We start from the raw sequence: 16,600 nt of genomic DNA, 5'->3' as shown, positions 1-16,600 counted from the left end.
GCGTCCGCGCGGCGAGCTATTTGCCCATGTTTGTTCCCGGGCGTTTACGGCGCGAACTTCTGTTTCGGGCACTGGGCGCTCAGGACCATTGTATCTATTATAACAATGCTTGAGTTGGCAATTCCATGGCTGCTTCGGAATCAAAGGGGAGTAATTTTCCTACATCCCTCCTCGTACTCTATCAGATTCAAATGCAAATAAGTACAGAGAATGTTGAGCCGTTCCGTCCCGGGCAAGCGCTTACCGGGGATGCCAAATAGGAACAAATAGCCTTGCCCACGCGCGCGACCTGCAGTGTTTTTTGCAAATCACTGTAATGAATCCAACTTAGGACAAGTCTCTTGCGCGCTTCATTTTCGGCACATCCACGATCATGTGACTACGTTGGCGTGTCGCGATCGTTCGTGACGTTTCAGGTTTCTTTTCTACACCACCGCGCAGCTCGTTCCTTGTTCTGGCCTGTAGGTGAGTCGCGACATAGCGCTCTCACAATTGTGCTGACGAACATGCACACTAGGAAAATGCTTTTCAAATCACGAATTGATGCAGAAGACAGGTCTACTCAAGAGCTAATCATCTTCTGTCATGCCCATGAACGCGTACTACTCCCGTTACCGAAAACTTACGAGGTATGGTCCACCGTTCTTCGCATCAAAATATATGTCTTTCCCGGCATGTTTCGCCTGAGAATGTCAGTTTCTGCGCACGACCGGCACTCTACAGCTCCAAGTTCCTTGCATTAGAAACGCAGGGGTACTTTTCAATTCCGGGGTCTCCGGGATAGGGATTGACACGGGTCTAACCGTGCGCATTTTGACCTTACCCGTACCCGTACCCGCGCGGGTACACACCCGAGTAGGTCGGGTACGGGTTGAGGTCGGGTCACCGTGACCCGTACCCGTACCCGTACCTGGACCTGGACCCGAGGCGCTTTCACCTGACCCGCAGCCATCCCTACTCTGGGAGGAGCATGCTGGGAGGCGTACTCTCGTTACTCTCTCTTACGGTCTGGGAAAGTGGCTGCGTTCTGCAGCCAGCAACTGTAATCCCTGCGCTCTCACACATCTCGCCGCAGCCCTTGTGTAGTCCGCTGGCCATGATGACCGGCCACGACTACGGCTATGGCCGTAGTCGTGGCCGCCGTAGTTGTGGCGGTTAGGCGGGAGACCAACCTACGTACACGAGCTTTCCGTTTTATCTCCCACGCTATTCTGCCTGCTACTGAGGCTACTTTGTGATCGCGGTCGCGGTCAAGCCGTCCGGGCAAACCAACTTTTGTTATTGCACAATCATGACTGACTGCAATTCTAGGAAGCTCAGCAGGTCGCCCGGAACGAGTTCTCCCTCTCGGGAGAGCTGGTCTTCGAAACGGACGATCTCCACGGCTTCGAGGGCACCCTGGTCCGCATCCATCAAGCAGCATGGAAGGCAATCAGCCCCGTTATCCGCTCCGTGACAGTGAAAGTGGCCAACGCCTCGTCCCCCGCCACGGCTGGCCCACCACGCCCTTCGGAGTCGCTCAGTAGCGGCTCGCGCCGCCTGTCGTCTCAGAAGCGCATGTCCGTAGGCGGCTCGGCCCCCATCCCTCGCTCTGGAGCGCCTTCTACACTCGCACCCGCCCCGCGGATCGTAGAACGCCAGTCAGTCAGCGCACGCAAGACGCCAGTCCCGACATCTTTGCCCAAGGTGTCCCCACATAAGGACGCCAGCCCAAGAGGCAGCCCGCCCTCGCGCCACTCCGCGGTGCCGACACCTCCCCCAGCGAAGACAGACGAGCTCCAAGATGATGAGGAGGACGAAGTGCGCATCGTGTCCCCCAGGAAGAAGAGCGCGCGTCCGCGCGTCATGTCGGACTACGGTGTTGACCAGACGGAGACCGACGAGCTGCTGGACGACACGCGCAACTGGAAGGCGAGCGGGAGCGACGAGGAGTTCGACCAGCTGGAGGATGCGGACTTTGCAAGCGCAGGCCCGTCTATGCGCTCGCAGACGCGTCCGTCGAAGGCACCGCGGACGAGCGGTGGGTCTATCGTCGAGCTGGACGGGCCGCCTGCGGGGTGGACGGACAAGGCTGAGGGGTCGTCGCGGGCGAGGCAGCTGGATGGTACGCGTAGTGTCTCGTCATGAGAGTCTGTGCTGACATCTTCGAACAGCGCCTCGACCCGAGCCGCCGAGGGTCAAGACGGAGAAGAAAGAGATCAAGCTCGAGCCGGCGCTGTCGCGCTCTGAGGGTACAGTTCAGTGGTTGGCTGGACGAGGGTGGATGCTGACGCTTGCTCCTCAGAAACACGTCCCACGCAGCCCCAGCCCAAGTCTGATGAGAGCTTCCTGATCATGATCGAGTACGCGGACGATGCGGAGTCCCGCACGCTCTTCAAGACGCGGGCCCGGCACGCGGTGTCGAAGGTACTGATGCAGGCGTGCCGCACGTTCGGGCTCGAGGAGTACTATCGTTCGGCGCGGCTGGTGCTCGTCGTTGAAGAGGAGAACGGGGAGGGGGAGATAGTGTACAGGAGGCAGTACGCTTGCGCAAAGGACGAGACGATGGGCGAGGCGGGCGCGGAGCCCAACGCCAGGTTCCTGGTGGAAATTGTGGACGATGAGGCAGAGGATGAGTAGATTAGGATCGCGGCGGCTGCCACCCAAGTCAAGGAGCGTTTTGGTATTGCCTAAGGATGGAGGTATGCGAGGCGGAACTTCGTGGAGGAGATAGAGATGGAAAAGCTCCATCAAGCACATTGTCCGCCGTTGATGAACGTGGGGTTGATTTTGGGTTGGTCTGCTGTACCATGTAATTGTCGTAGCTTGCTTTGCTTTGCATAGATTTGTACGTGTGATCTGTCGTCGCACGCTATCGAGACGCTTCGCTGCAGGTCATATCGATGCTTAGCGAGTAGCCTGCTCCAGCCTCGTCTGTGCGCTTCCCCAAGAATGTCAATCTCTGCTAGTCACCGCCTCCTTGCCCCGCGCAAGTGGTTCAGGTCGCAGAACTCACTATGACACCGCCACGTCGAGCTCCCTCTCGGCGGCCGCGCTGACCCGCGCTGACAACGTCCGTGTGCATCGTTGGCCGCAAAACGCACCGGGGACATTCGGGAATCGGTTTTGCATTCTGCTCTATTCCGCCCTTTTGTGCTCCGCGCCTTATAGTCCAGGATAGTTCCTTGGTCTTGACGAAGCTTGTCTTGAAGGAACCTGGAAGAATTCATCTCCATATAGGAACGCACGCTAGCAGGATCCTCGGCGTCTTAGAGGCTGCATTGTGGGCTCTACCGCGTCTGATTCGTCCATCTTTCTGCCGCCCTCCATTTCTCCACACTTATGTGTCATGTTTTGAAGTGTGTGATCATACCATATCCTGCATACAGACGGGGAGACAACCAGCGGCAAAGTCTCGTTCGTAGATCGGATAGCACACCCACGACAGTAATCCTCGTGCCTACGGGAAACTTTATGCCAAGAAAAAACAGTGATATCCACATCCACGAAGGTTTTGAAGTATGCCAGGGAGGGGGACACAGAGGGACATGCGTGAACAATCTAGTGCAGGACACACCTCACTAGGGAGAGCCGAAGACGACGTGTAAGTCTCTTTGCCCGATTTATCCACTCTCCCAATCATGGCTACAAAGGTCAAAGCGCCATCACACAGACGGGTTCATCGTGTTGCACAAGCTCAGCTGGAGGTCAGGAAGAGACATCATTGAGCACAGAACCAATCTTCGTCTGGCCATGACTATGCCCACTCACCGCATGCTGGTGCTCCACAAACTCTGTGACGCCACGCGGGACCTCCGCCATGATGATCTCGAATACGACGGATGGAGACACCTGAAGCACGCGCGACCACAAGAGCACGTCCGCGAGAGACGGGTTGGGAACCTGTTGTAGCCATGCCACGACGTAGTCTGCATGTTGCCAGAGACGGTCATTGGTCGTGTGTCGCCGGGAGACGTGTCAGTGGGTTCCGTGTGAGCGGTGCAATGCCACGGAGGAACATGCCTCTGAAGCCTGTCTTTCTTTTGCGCTCAATATGCGTACAGAAATTGGAATGTGTCTTGCGAGCGTAGGACTCGCAGCCCTCCATCTTGACTATCATCTCGTAAACCGCCCGCTTCTCAGAGTCCGATGGTTGCCGTCCGTTGGCGTACAGTGCTTCGGGCATGAATTCAAGATATGAGGTCGTTCTTCAGCTCCAAGTCATTGAACTTATCAGATCAGGGTGAATGGTTAATCTACCTTCTCGGAGGTCGACCGCAGGTTGTGGAAGGAAAAACTTCTTCGCTTTCTTGTCCGTGGCCTTGCTGTCCATACTAGCGGTTGCGGCTCCGGACATTTTGCTGACGAGTCACTGTGTTTTTTGCCCTCGGAAGGTCGTTCCAGAGAGAGATGAATGGAACGGGGATTGTGAGCGAAGACAAGGTCAAGAGATTAATGACAGATGCGTGGACCAATGGGTGGTGGTCGCGATTAAGGACGAAGTGAGGATGGATTCCCGCGTCTGAAGACCACAACCCAACGGGCCTGTAGCATTCACTCCTCAAATCTGTCCCCAGTCCTACTCAACACGCATTCATCGTCGACAGCGCACCTAGGGTCCTACATAGGATATAGACTGATCTCTTAGCGATGAGCCCCTACGCTCACGGATCGCGCATGTCTCTTCCTATTGGACGACAACACATTGGACATTGTTCTGCACTTGCTATCAAGCACGGTTCTTCTGATCGGTTTAGGAAAACCAGGAAAAACAAGTTAGTCATTCATCAACGACGGGAGGACGGTTACAGCAGATATTCGGCGCAACGTAGGTCTTGTGCGAACGTCCATATAGGGTCACCTTCTCCAAAAGCTGCGCGAGTACACCAACGACAGTGGAGGAATGCCATCCGTATGACCGTAGGGGTTGGTGAGCCTAACCTTTTGTCAATTTCGTTACATTCAGGTGTTGTGCATCTCCAGGAGGAACAGTTCATGGATGGCCCTGAGCCCGAACTGCGAAACGGGTCAGCAGGCCGATGAGGCGGTACCCCAGAAGGTGCCGCTCCTCGGCGGAGCAAGCTCCAGCGTTCAGTCCCACTTGAGTACAAGTGGGAATCCACTCGTGCCGCGTTGAACGCCAACTCCGAGGACGGGGGCGAGAAAGAGTCTTCTGGAGCGCCTTCGATTCCGAGTCCGAGGCCAAGACGCATATCGAGGAGACTCGAAGAAATTCTTCTCTATCCGCGATCTTGAAGAGGCGGAAGTGTATTTCACGAAGTTCCATTGTGACACCGGCATCTACTCATGGACAACCTCGTCAATAGGGGATTCGAGTCGAAGGAGGCAGACGCTTAGCTCGTAGCGAGTCTCTTCGATCGCGCACATGCTCGTAACTTGTGCTCGTCCACATCGTTCGAGGCAGGGTTCCTGCCAACGGCGGAGATCCTCGATGACATCGTCATCGACACACCCAAAGCGTTGGTTCTCTTTGCGATCATGGTCAAGCCTCTTCGAGAGACAGCGTTACCCAATGCACAATCAGGGACACTCTGGTGAGTGTGATGGATACCGGCACGCGGGGTAGCATTCTGCCAGGATGTTCATGATATGTGCCTTCCTCGAAGGAGGGTGACATAATGGCATTTGTGGCGTAGCAGCCATGTTCTTTGTCGGGTATGTCGACATGCTCAAATGAGCACGTATACACACTCGGATGGAGCACGTAAACATTGTGCACAGAGGGACTCCATAGCTGTCAAACTCCCACATAGGGCGGCAAGCACCAGTTCGCGCGCATTCCTGAACGAGGGATCGTCATAGGATAGTAGTAGCACGCGCATATGGCAGCATATACGTCTGATAAGACTTCATATATAGCTGGTAATCAACCGGATGCGACGAAAGCAGAGGTGCTTGTCATCCGGTCGTGTTTGCAGCATGCACAAGCGTGTATGCACCAGGGCATCCTGGCGCATGCTCAGGTATTCACCTGATGCATCCAAGCTGCATGCTTGAGTCATCGCCGATTGCTTCGAATGAGACGTACCATTTTCTATGCTGTAGCTTGACTGGCATGTACCGACGAACTGCGGAGCCGGCAACTCCTGAACGGGACACTGACTACCGGACATTGACCTCCGGCGGAAGTCGAACCAGCCGGCGGAACTCCGGCGGATTGTCGTGAACATGCTCGTAGGCCTCCGAGCAGCGCCGGAGTAGCATGAGGACACCAGGAGGCGATCCTGCTGTGGGCTATCTCCCGTCTGAGGAGAGTAGTAGCATGCTGTAGTTGATTAGGGGCGTAGTGGGTGGCGGCGGCGGAGCATCCGAGCGCAATTCACGGAGGCAAGCATGTGATTAATTTTTCTGACAAGACAGGTCAGTATAGCTTTTGCTGAGGATAAGACATGCCTGAATGCATCGTCCGGAAAGCTGGATGGGAGAGTCGCATAGGCCAGAGAGTGGTGACAACAGATATCAATGCGATCATATGGTATTGGAAAGAAGGGAGTCAGAAGGGATCGCCTGGTCGATGCAGAGCATCAGACGGCTAGATGTCCAGTGAACAAGCCAGCGGTGCAGAGTCGACGATGTAATGTTGGGAGGATCCTCCGGAGTCCCGTCTGCGCCAGGACGTCCATTGGCCGTTCTCTGCTCGCTGGCCGTGTTAGCGCCCGCGAACGGTGGGAGTTACTTCCGCGCCTTTGTCTTGTTCGTTGTTGCAGGCCTAGCTCAGGTAGAACTCATAATTCACAGAATCACACTCGTTGACCTACCTCAATTGTACACTCGGGAGCCGCAGAAGGCTTGTCGTGGATCCGTTCGCTCAACAGTCATTTCTGACGTCGCTCACCAGAAGCACTGATTGACATCGTTATAGTCCCATATTCATTTCAGCACTATACGCACACCGACCGCGACAATATGGTCCCGCAAGTTTGGCACATGGCGATGTAGATTGCATATAGTTCTCACATCAACAAAGAGGTACGATGAACCCATCAGGTTACTTCCTCGCGAAGCCATCTGGTCACGTGACACAACCGGTTGATCATATCCCATCGTTGCTGAAGCTGGGAGTTGTACGGCGATGGAGCCACCATGATGGGAGCGTTGCCAAGGTTGTCTTGTCTTAGGCGTATAGACGCCCCACGAGGTTAACCGATGCCTAAGGCGCCGCCCCGCAAGACATCGCTACAGCGAAAGCGTTTCCCGGTGGACGCGCGCCCGCACTCCGACACCTGAGTAGGAGATACGGGCGCTCGGACGGAGGAGGGGCATCGAGAGCCATCGCGGGGAAATGACCCCACGATGACGAAAACAAGAGGACGAAGGGGTTTCTGTCCAGCGGACGAATTCCAGGAAACGACAGGTGCGAATCCGAGTTGTCTCCTAAGTACCAGCGCGCAGCTGATATCTTGCATCTTGCATCCAGCGACCTGCGAAGACGAAAGTTCGGTCTTCGAAGGATCCCACGTGGAATCGGCCGGTCAGTCAGCGCCGTCGCGTGGGGTGGTTGAAGAGGAAACCTTTCGATTCTCCTGAGTAGCGATATCGGGGTCACAGCATAGTAGCCGGCCCCGTGTATGTAGCGGAGTGTTCAAGTAGCGGCAATCGAGCTTGCTCAAGTCCGGAAGCAACGCCGCAAGGTGATCGCCAAACAGGAGATACGACTTGCTAACGTATAATGCAGGGCAAGCGCACTTTCGTCGCAGTGGTAAATTGTCGAGAGAATATCCAGTGGCAACGGTAGTGGGGGCCGCGTTCCAGAGCGATGATTGTACAGTCACATCGTCGGAGTCCTCCGGGTGACGGTCAGACCGTCCTACGGCGGGCCGGCGTAGTGATCGAAGCATGTCGTGACCCACCAGGCGGGGTCGTTGCAGCTCGAACGCAGATGGCGGAAGGCGTTGTAGACCATGAGGTAGAAGAACGACTCGAGCTCGTCCGCAACCTTGGAAGTCTCCGAAGGGTACTGGAGGAGGTTCACGGACATGAACTGATACGTTCCCTGAAAAAGCTGTCAGCAGTGGCGGATATGGGAAGCGATAGCTGGGGGACGCACAATGCGGCCCTTCACAGAGGCCTTGGGAGGCATCTGCTCATCTATGGGCCTCGAAAGCTCCCAGTCACTGAGAACGCGACTCCACACTAACACCGTGCCGTTGGTTGTTATCCGGGGTTGGGGGGGTGGAGTCCACTAAAGCGTGGATCGTCGGGCACAAACGAGGCATGCCAACCCACTAGAAAGACCGAATCGTGATGCGCGGCAATGATGTCGACCAACCAAGCCCTGCAAGGAAAGGAGGTAGCGCGGAGGATGAATGGCCGACGAGCTGAAGCAAGGCACAGCGGCCTCGCGCGTCTCGTCGTCAGAGCCTATCCTCTTTGTGCCAGTGACAAACAGTACTCGCTATATTCGAAGGGGGTCCAGAAGCCACCCGACTCCACCATTGCATCAGAGACGATCGGTAGCGTTCGCCACGTCCGCGACAATCCGCGACCGGCGCAGCCAGACAAGCTAACGTGGTCCGCAGGCCCGACGATCAAGAGCGTATCCGGCGGGGAGGGCCCTCCACCTAGAGGCGGGTTGCTTGCACACGAGGGGATAGAGATGGTGAACGTAGTGGAAAGAGAGATGTAAGGTATATCGAGCGAATCCGAGCGTCGGCGCCTAAAGCGCATGACATCATATTCTAACACTCCTCCTCGCCGAGGAAGGAGAGATCGATGTAGAGAAAATGGGAAGAATGCGGAAGTCGTAGAGATTGAATGGACCGAATCTCCTCCTCACTGAGAAGGAGGATCGAAGTGCAGAGAATGGGGCGAAAGCATCAGGAAAATGCAAGAAGTGGAAATATGGTGAATGTGCGGATTGGTAAGCGTACCAGAGAATTTTTATTGACATTTTATCGATTGCATTGGTGAAGTATATGTTGTACGTCCTCCTCGACGATGTATCCTATATAGTATCGCCGATTCTTCCTCTGGTGTACGGCGTGCGTGACCCGGTGTCAGCCCCGCCAATTGCCCATTGGGTCCAGGCTGGATACCAATATAGGGATAGTGTGGGGATTGGATAACAGTGGGATAGCGTATGACGCAGAACAGCGAGTGGATAGGGACGTATTAAGGATGTATAGGGTACGATGGGTGCGCGAAGGAGTGAGAGATTAGAGCAGTCATAACATACACTCATCTGACGTGAATCCAAGCGAGAAGTAACGTCAATCCCGAGCCGCTCCTCGTTCCTAGCATTTGCGGGGTGCGAAGGTCAGCTTACATTCTTTTGTTGCAAGGTGGATGACAAATGCATCCTTGATCTGCATGGTGTCGGACGTTGGTCAAATTTCTGCAACGGGAAGATGCGCAACTTCGTAGAGGTGAACTGCATTCATGGTTGGGGTTAGGCGACCCGAAAGAGTAGAGGTGGATGGAGTGAATGACCTCGTCTGCCATTCACCGAAATGTGTCGCGGAGATGAGGCAAACCACTCCCTTGGCTGGCTCAAGTGAATTGTGGAGATCATCGTTTCGTTGTCGGAGCAGTTGTATGTAGCCTCAGAATAACCCATACCCACAAAAAGTCTATACAATGCATATGAGGAACTCTATCCGACAAACGAAAGCAGGCTGACTTGGTATCGCAAGGCTGGCACTCAGGTTCCGACCAGAATGTGGACTCTGGAGTAGGTCGATGAGATGAAGAAGGTCTAGTTCAAGGTGGGCGCGAGCGGGTTGTCCCAGGAGGGCATGGGCGATGCAAGCGCCAGCATCCTGGCTTTTCCACACCCGATTCGGGCTCCGAAGATTGATCACGAGACGTAGCCTCGTCGAAGTTGTGGCATGCCGCAGCTCTCGCAGAAGGGAGTGGGATGCCATAGCTGGCATGTCGTTTCTGCTTTGCACTGTCGGATCGTGCGAGGACATGGGGCATCAGGGTACTGAGAAAATGACTCGGTATGTGCTCGATTGAGGATCCTTCCATAATATCTTCCTTGTGTGGACCAAGTGTGTCCTATATTACATTAGACCGTACAGGAACATCTGCATGTTTCGCTGCAGAGGAAGATGTGGATACCTAGAACAAGCCGTAATAATTTATTGGCACTATAGCACAACATTCGCGATTGCGACGGAACTGCTCGACAGCTGGAAACCCTGGTCTATGTCATACACCTAGGAAGTACACCTTGCGTTGACCTCGAACTCTGCTATTCACACCTAGGGCGTCGCGCGTCCCGGCCACCTGGGGTAGAGCGAGCACTCGCGGACCGTGTAACGGTTGGCGAGCCAAGCCAAGAGACGCTGCAAAGCCCAAATTGTTGATAACTCATCCCTATCAGGAAGGGTACATACAGGCTCACCTCGACGCCAAGACCGTATCCCCCGTGCTCGCAAGTACCGTACTTGCGCTGGTCAGTGTACCAGTAGTATGGTTCGGGGTCGATCCCCTCGCGCTTGTACGCAGCGATCATCTCGTCTGCATCCGCAATCCTCATCGATCCCCCAACAATCTCTCCAACGCCCGGCATCAACAGGTCACAGCTCTCCGTGAAGGTCGTCGAGCCCTGCTCCCCTTCCGTCTTAATCTTCTTCATATAGAACGCCTTTAACTCCGCCGGGAACCCGTACAGGAACACTGGCCTTGCGAGGATGTCCGTCATGCGACGCTCTGCCGCCTCCGCGATGTCGTCCCCGACCTTGTGCTCGACCATGACCGGGTTGCCCTGCTCGTCCTTGATGACATTGCCATCCGCATCCTCGGCTTCATGCTTGATGTCATGCTTGTTCAGCCATTCAATCGCGTCCACGTACGACAGCCGCAGGAACGGCCGCTCTGGCTTCACGAAGCCGGGGTTGAGCTGCTTGATCAGTGTAGCCGATGCCGGGTCCGCGAGCAGCTTGTCGACGGTCTCGCAGATGATCGCCTCGATGTGCGTCATGAGGTCGTCGAACGTGATGAACGCCAGCTCAGCCTCCAGATGCGTATATTCGGCGAGGTGCCGGCGTGTGTGCGAGTTCTCAGCGCGGAACGACTCTTGGACGCAGAAGACGTCCCCAAGAGAGGGCAGGCACGTCTCGAGGTAGAGCTGAGAGGACTGCGTGAGGAACGCGGGCTGGCCGTAGTAGTCGAGCTTGAAGAGCGTCGCACCACCCTCAACTTGTGTCTGGACGAGACAGGGTGGGGTGACCTCGAGCAGGTCGTGCGAGGTGAGGGAGGAGCGGAAGCCGGCGAGGAGTGCAGCACGGAGCTTGAGGACCGCGGACGCGGTCTCGCCGCGGAGGACGAGATGGCGAAGGTCGGCCTGGATGGAGGGGTCCGATTTCTGCACGCACGGTGCTGAGTACCAGGTCGCGTGCCATCCTTGTCTGGGAACGTACCTCGTTCAGACGGTTGGTAAATGCCTCGTCTCCACCAGGAGCCGCACCAAGGACCTTCCAGTAGTCGACTACAAGCTCATGGCCGCCGGGAGCGGTCTGACCTTCGGGAACGACTTTGAGCGTGCCAACGACTTCGATGGTCGACTCGAGTGTGAGCGTGAGAGCTTCGTACGTCTGCGCGACCTGTCCGGAGAGAACACACTGAAGGTAGCCAGTACCGTCGCGGAGGACAATGAAGATGATCTCCTTCTGGTCGCGGAGACGGTGTACCCATCCGGACGTGCGAACGCGTTGTGAGCGGAGGGGGGTGAGGTTCGCGATCTTCGCCTGCAAGAGGTGTGGGTTGAGTAGTTTTGCTTCGACTATATATACGCACCTTGGTCGCCTTGGGCAAGCCAGGGTCCTCCTGTAGAACTATCTTCTTGCTCTCCTCCAATTTCTTCTCCTTGCGCTCCCGCGCCTCGGCCTTCTCTTTAGCCTCGCGCTGCGCGAGCTCCTCCGCCTTCTTCTTTTTCTTCTCGATGCCGTCCGCACCCTTCTTCGCCTTCTTCAGCGCGGACTGCGTAGGCTCGTCGTACGGCGTGTCAGCATCCTTGCGTATCTGGAACTGGCCATCGGGGTGGGTATAGAGGGCGAATGCGAGGGACTGGTAGGGAGCCTCCTGGGAGCCCTTGCCGGTGTCGTCTGAGCCGGCGGCTTCATCGACGTATATCGGTGCCATGATGAAGTGTGTGCGGCCTTCGAGGGCTGTAGCTGTGTTATATGTGAGCCAGACGAGTCAAGGATGTGTGAGGTGGTGGAGGTGGTGGTGAGTCACAAAGATGTGCGCAGCTTGAAGTGGACTCTGGAGACTTCAAAATCCGATAAAAGCTTTCGGCTTATCTACGCGAGATTCTCGGGGGGCGGTCTATCTTTGCGGTGGTCGCGAGACTGGTTGTTGGAAGCGCATCCTCCTACGAATCCACCATGTAAATTCAAGATACATCAGGATGCTATCGCGAAGCATAAATGAGTGTACAGATGCCAGTGAACGCGTACGCATCAACTATGTGCGCGCACTGGCCTCGCGACGTTGCGCGACGCGCGCGCGCGCTTCATGAATCGTGTTTACCCCCGCGGCTCACCTACCCTCCTACTCGTCCTCCATCATGATCATGCTCACGCGATTCAGCAAGGGCTTTCTCTTTACTGTCTTTGCTTTGGTATGTCTGCTGTCTGTCCTCGATTCTCACCGTCCAATCATGCTCTGACTGACCGTCGACCAACAATTCATTCCGACAGTTCCTACTCGGGTCGCTTGCCCTGCTACATCCTCCGTCCCGAACATATGTCGACACTTGGACAGGAGATTTCTTTGGAGAAGGCGGGATGGTTCCTGTCATATCCCCGACACAAGGCTCCAAAGGTGGTGTGATCATGTCGAAACTGGGGAACGCTACCGCGAAGTGAGTACATCGGTTCTGTCTCGTCACGACAGGAACCTATGTAGCTGCAGGGCCGAATTGGGTCGTGCATCATGGAAGCTCCTGTGAGTACTTTTCCTCTCTGCACCGTGGGTGCCGCTCACTGGTTATGGCGGCGCTAGACATACAATGACCCTCCGATTTCCCGAGGTGTGCTCCCTTGACCTTCCTCCTAAGCCAATATCTCGAACATCTCTCCCCTTGTGACAGGAGCCTACCCAAGATGAGCGGGATGCGCTCAACAACTACTTCCACCTTTTCTCTCGCCTATACCCCTGTGGGGAGTGTGCAGCAGAGTTCCAGCAGCTCCTGAAGAAGTATCCGCCACAAGTGCGTTTGATCCCCTTTCTCTCCCCTCCCTGCCGAATCACTGCTGAACGATATCCACGTCCGTGCAGACTTCGACAAGGAGAGCGGCGGCAACATGGTATGCAGATCCCTTCTTCTGTCCGCTTGCTTTCCTCATGCCTCAGCATGCGATGCAGGCTGTGCTTCGTGCACAATCAAGTGAATGAACGATTGAAGAAGCCCGAATTCGACTGCGCAAACCTTGACGCGACATATGATTGCGGTTGCGGCGACGAGCCTCTTAATTCGACGACAGCTGCCTCTGCTAACGACCCCATGGACCTCGAGCAGGATCCTAGCAAAGACAGGCTGGGGATGGGTCTGGTCAAGGGCGGCAGGTAGACTGATTTCGGGCGACATCATCGTTCGTTCGCACAACGTGAGCCACGAGTATCAGAGTGCTTCCTCTATGTTTTGCTTCTTGGGGCGGGTGGCTATCGTTATTAATGTATTAGCACGGATGCAACGGGCAGGTCTCCTCCATGCTAGGGCATTGCATTCTGAGAATTTTGCTTGTTTGAACGATTGGTCGCCGATTATCTTAGCACGACTATCTCCAGTTCGTGAAAATGTCTATTGGCAAGCTAACTTCCCGGACTAGGCCGTAGCGCCGCCCGCCCAGGCTGATGTGAACTTGTTCGTATATCCCGTACCACTTGCCTAGATTGAGTGCCTATGTATTCGAAGTTGAGTCCCGGTGTGTGTGCGGTTTGAGATTTGTGTCGTTATGAGCTCATCACAACGAAATCCGTGGATTCATCGACCTGGCAACAGGCGTTGAGTATCGCGCGGATCTGAGATCTTATCTAGTTCCTCTTTTCTCGATCGAGATCTCATCTTTGCTCCTCGTTCCCTTTCAACCGTTAGCTCGCTAAGTCAAAATGTTCTACATTGTCGGACTTGGCCTATGCGATGAGAAGGATATCACCGTCCGGGGCTTGGAGGTAGGCGTATAGCACCCAAGCGTTCCAATTCGTGCTCTAACCGCTCGATCGCAGGCTGTAAAGGGGTCCTCGCGAGTATACCTCGAGGCCTACACCAGCATCTTGATGGTGCAAAAGGAGAGATTGGTCGGTTTGCTTGACAACAAATACCGAAGTAAATCACGCTGTACTCACCAATCACGCAAGGAAGTATTCTACGGAAAGGAGCTCATCCTCGCTGACCGCGACATGGTGGAAACCGAATCGGACGACATTCTCCGCAACGCAAATACAGAAGACGTAGCTTTCCTTGTCGTTGGCGATCCTTACGGGTACATGCAAACCTACTCACCCATTCTTTCCTGGCTGATTCATGACATCCTAGGGCCACAACGCACACCGACATCGTTCTCCGCGCCCGCGCGCTGAACATCCCCACGCGTATCATCCACAACGCATCGATCATGAACGCTGTTGGCGCTTGTGGCCTGCAGCTATACAACTTCGGACAGACGGTGTCCCTCGTATTTTTCACCGAGACGTGGAAGCCAGGCAGCTTTTACGACCGCATCAAGGAGAATGCGGACCTCGGTATGCACACCCTCGTCCTTCTCGACATCAAGGTCAAGGAGCAGAGCGAAGAGAACCTCGCTAGGTAAATACCGCTGTTGGTTCAATATAGCATCATTCGTATGCGCTGATGCATAACGTTGAACAGAGGTCGGAAAATCTACGAGCCCCCGCGCTACATGTCGATCCCGCAGGCCATCTCGCAACTCACCGAGATCGAGTCCTTGCGCCAAACCGGCATCCTCTCCCCGGAATCGACTCTCGCGATCGCACTCTCGCGCGTCGGCGGGGGGCTGGACGAGCGCATTGTCGCGGGCACACTCGCCGAGCTCCTTGCGCAGCCTCCGGAGGTATATGGGGACCCTTTGCATAGTCTGGTTGTAGTAGGGAAGCGCCTACATCATCTGGAGGTGGAGTATGCGGAGCAGTTCGCGGTGAATAGGAAAACGTGGAGGGACGTGGCGAGGAGGATGTATGGGTGTGCGTTGGAATGAGGGAGGGGATATTTCGATCAAGCGTTTGAAACGACATCTGGCAGTCACATTTAGCAGTTAGGGAAGGACACGGGTCGGATACAACTGCCTTATGCACGGCTACGGGTAAAGGCTCGGTTAACCCGCCCAAAAGCCGTACTCTACGGAGCGTACTCGTGGACCGATAGGTAAACCTTCGTGACAATATGGTAGAACGGCTCTATAAGTGATTACAGCACGACAGTTCTTCCTGATAGCCAACGGTCACCGCTGCGGGCTTATTAGCCAGCGAGACCAATGCGTGCCGCTGTACATGCCCGGAAAGGGCCGTGAACATGTAGAGGGGTGCCCGATTCTCGTACTGGTGCTGCCGTCTTGGAATTAGTTTGTGCTGGAGCACTGGCTACCTACTTGTTACTGTGGCCGCTGGATTACAGTGTACAAAGGACCCTTGGCAGAATTCACTGGCGACAAGTGGATAGCTATACTGCAACCTCATGCCCACACACACCGTTCACCCGGCTTAAACCCATACTCGACCTGCTCTATGCACCCGCCCGTGTACGGGTATGGGTCAAGTCAATACACGTACGAGTATACACGTGCCCATCCCTATCTAGCAGCTTAGATTAGGGGCGACAGCGTGGGCACCTTCCTCTTGCCTTGCCCTTTAATGGTTATGCAGAGCACAGTGGCGTTAGCGTGGAAGCTGACTTCCTCGCAGCTCACGCTTCGGCAGGGGGATCGGCTGGACCACGATTCGGAGGGTGCGATGGTGGTCTCATCTCTCGAAGCCATAAATGGTGAGGGCAGCAATCACCATCGCAGCACCTCGTGTGCTCTGGACTGGGAACAAGGGCCGTCAGTGAAAACCCTCGCGGTGTTTGAGTGCTCACCCTCTGACCTGTATGCGATCCGGCATGTCCGAGCTGGCCGAGCTGGCCGGGTGTTCACCCAAAGAAGTGTCCGATGCGTTGGGAGCAACGAGGCTGCAGAACGAACACGATTTGTTTTGAGAAGGTTGCTCGGGACAATCAGTGTTGAGGCTGAAACAGGGACAGCTAACACGCATCTCGGTCACGAATCCGAAAGGAAGCGGTGTCTGCAACCATTTCTTGCGACATAGTGACCATACCTCAGGCCTCATCCATCACGCGTTCCCTAATGACAGATTGGAGGTCTGGCAACTCTTCTCACCGCGAGTCTTCGACCTGAACTAGCACTAACATCACGCATGGCACCAATCACTCGAAAGGATGAGCAGCGGTATCCCTGATGGGCTGTCAGTCATTGACGTACGCTGTGTAGAAATCGCTTGTTCGGAGGCATTCGCGGGTTGTCTGTCCGCTCGAAACGTCGCGTATGAAATACCAGCGGTTGCACCTGGGACTGGCACGAGAGCGATTGCGTGAGCCTCACGAATATGAGCGGGAGACTGAGCAATGTCGGTGCTCGAA

General features: G+C 55.3%; 6 protein-coding genes across 6 annotated transcripts; 3 read left to right on the top strand and 3 right to left on the bottom strand.

Annotated features, from left to right (window-relative positions):
• Positions 1–1,121: 1,121 nt before the first annotated feature.
• On the top strand, positions 1,122–2,619 carry DICSQDRAFT_161901 (uncharacterized protein; the record flags this gene model as incomplete). Its single annotated transcript, XM_007366445.1, has 4 exons — positions 1,122–1,154; positions 1,312–2,104; positions 2,154–2,231; positions 2,285–2,619. The coding sequence occupies 4 exons, from the start codon at positions 1,122–1,124 to the stop codon at positions 2,617–2,619; spliced, it is 1,239 nt and encodes a 412-aa protein (XP_007366507.1).
• A 799-nt stretch (positions 2,620–3,418) lies between these two features.
• On the bottom strand, positions 3,419–4,336 carry DICSQDRAFT_181172 (uncharacterized protein; the record flags this gene model as incomplete). Its single annotated transcript, XM_007366444.1, has 4 exons — positions 3,419–3,680; positions 3,751–3,908; positions 4,003–4,155; positions 4,240–4,336. The coding sequence occupies 4 exons, from the start codon at positions 4,334–4,336 to the stop codon at positions 3,645–3,647; spliced, it is 444 nt and encodes a 147-aa protein (XP_007366506.1). The 3' UTR covers positions 3,419–3,644.
• Positions 4,337–6,928: 2,592 nt separating this feature from the next.
• Positions 6,929–8,577, bottom strand: DICSQDRAFT_137216 (uncharacterized protein). The gene is made up of 2 exons (XM_007366443.1): positions 8,048–8,577; positions 6,929–7,993 (listed from the first exon to the last, which is right to left on the bottom strand). The coding sequence occupies exons 1-2, from the start codon at positions 8,078–8,080 to the stop codon at positions 7,808–7,810; spliced, it is 219 nt and encodes a 72-aa protein (XP_007366505.1). The 5' UTR covers positions 8,081–8,577; the 3' UTR covers positions 6,929–7,807.
• A 1,375-nt stretch (positions 8,578–9,952) lies between these two features.
• DICSQDRAFT_87510 (asparaginyl-tRNA synthetase) lies at positions 9,953–12,179 on the bottom strand. Its single transcript, XM_007366442.1, has 4 exons — positions 11,743–12,179; positions 11,367–11,693; positions 10,349–11,311; positions 9,953–10,289 (listed from the first exon to the last, which is right to left on the bottom strand). Exons 1-4 carry the CDS (start codon positions 12,085–12,087, stop codon positions 10,206–10,208), a joined length of 1,719 nt encoding a protein of 572 aa, XP_007366504.1. The 5' UTR covers positions 12,088–12,179; the 3' UTR covers positions 9,953–10,205.
• A 341-nt stretch (positions 12,180–12,520) lies between these two features.
• Positions 12,521–13,815, top strand: DICSQDRAFT_107084 (uncharacterized protein; the record flags this gene model as incomplete). Its single annotated transcript, XM_007366441.1, has 7 exons — positions 12,521–12,568; positions 12,648–12,811; positions 12,862–12,894; positions 12,952–12,979; positions 13,040–13,159; positions 13,228–13,256; positions 13,315–13,815. The coding sequence occupies 7 exons, from the start codon at positions 12,521–12,523 to the stop codon at positions 13,517–13,519; spliced, it is 627 nt and encodes a 208-aa protein (XP_007366503.1). The 3' UTR covers positions 13,520–13,815.
• A 243-nt stretch (positions 13,816–14,058) lies between these two features.
• Positions 14,059–15,359, top strand: DICSQDRAFT_107082 (diphthine synthase; the record flags this gene model as incomplete). Its single annotated transcript, XM_007366440.1, has 5 exons — positions 14,059–14,121; positions 14,176–14,247; positions 14,308–14,432; positions 14,486–14,755; positions 14,819–15,359. 5 exons carry the CDS (start codon positions 14,059–14,061, stop codon positions 15,162–15,164), a joined length of 876 nt encoding a protein of 291 aa, XP_007366502.1. The 3' UTR covers positions 15,165–15,359.
• Between the last annotated feature and the right edge of the window lie 1,241 nt (positions 15,360–16,600).

This window comes from Dichomitus squalens (genome assembly GCF_000275845.1).
Source record: "Dichomitus squalens LYAD-421 SS1 unplaced genomic scaffold DICSQscaffold_18, whole genome shotgun sequence".
NCBI classification, from domain to species: Eukaryota; Fungi; Basidiomycota; class Agaricomycetes; order Polyporales; family Polyporaceae; genus Dichomitus; species Dichomitus squalens.
The sequence above is the reverse complement of the archived record's forward strand: the minus strand, read 5'-3'. Positions and strand labels throughout refer to the sequence as shown.

Bases quoted from the DNA above. Each gene is read 5' to 3' on its own strand.
- DICSQDRAFT_137216 (XM_007366443.1), bottom strand. From the start codon at position 8,080: ATGCCTCCCAAGGCCTCTGTGAAGGGCCGCATT. The intron at 7,994-8,047 runs GTGCGTCCCCCA...CAGCTTTTTCAG, and splicing joins CCTCTGTGAAGGGCCGCATT to GGAACGTATCAGTTCATGTC.
- DICSQDRAFT_87510 (XM_007366442.1), bottom strand. From the start codon at position 12,087: ATGGCACCGATATACGTCGATGAAGCCGCCGGCTCAGACGACACCGGC. The intron at 11,312-11,366 runs GTACGTTCCCAG...CCGTGCGTGCAG, and splicing joins TTACCAACCGTCTGAACGAG to AAATCGGACCCCTCCATCCA. The intron at 10,290-10,348 runs GTGAGCCTGTAT...TGGGCTTTGCAG, and splicing joins GATACGGTCTTGGCGTCGAG to CGTCTCTTGGCTTGGCTCGC.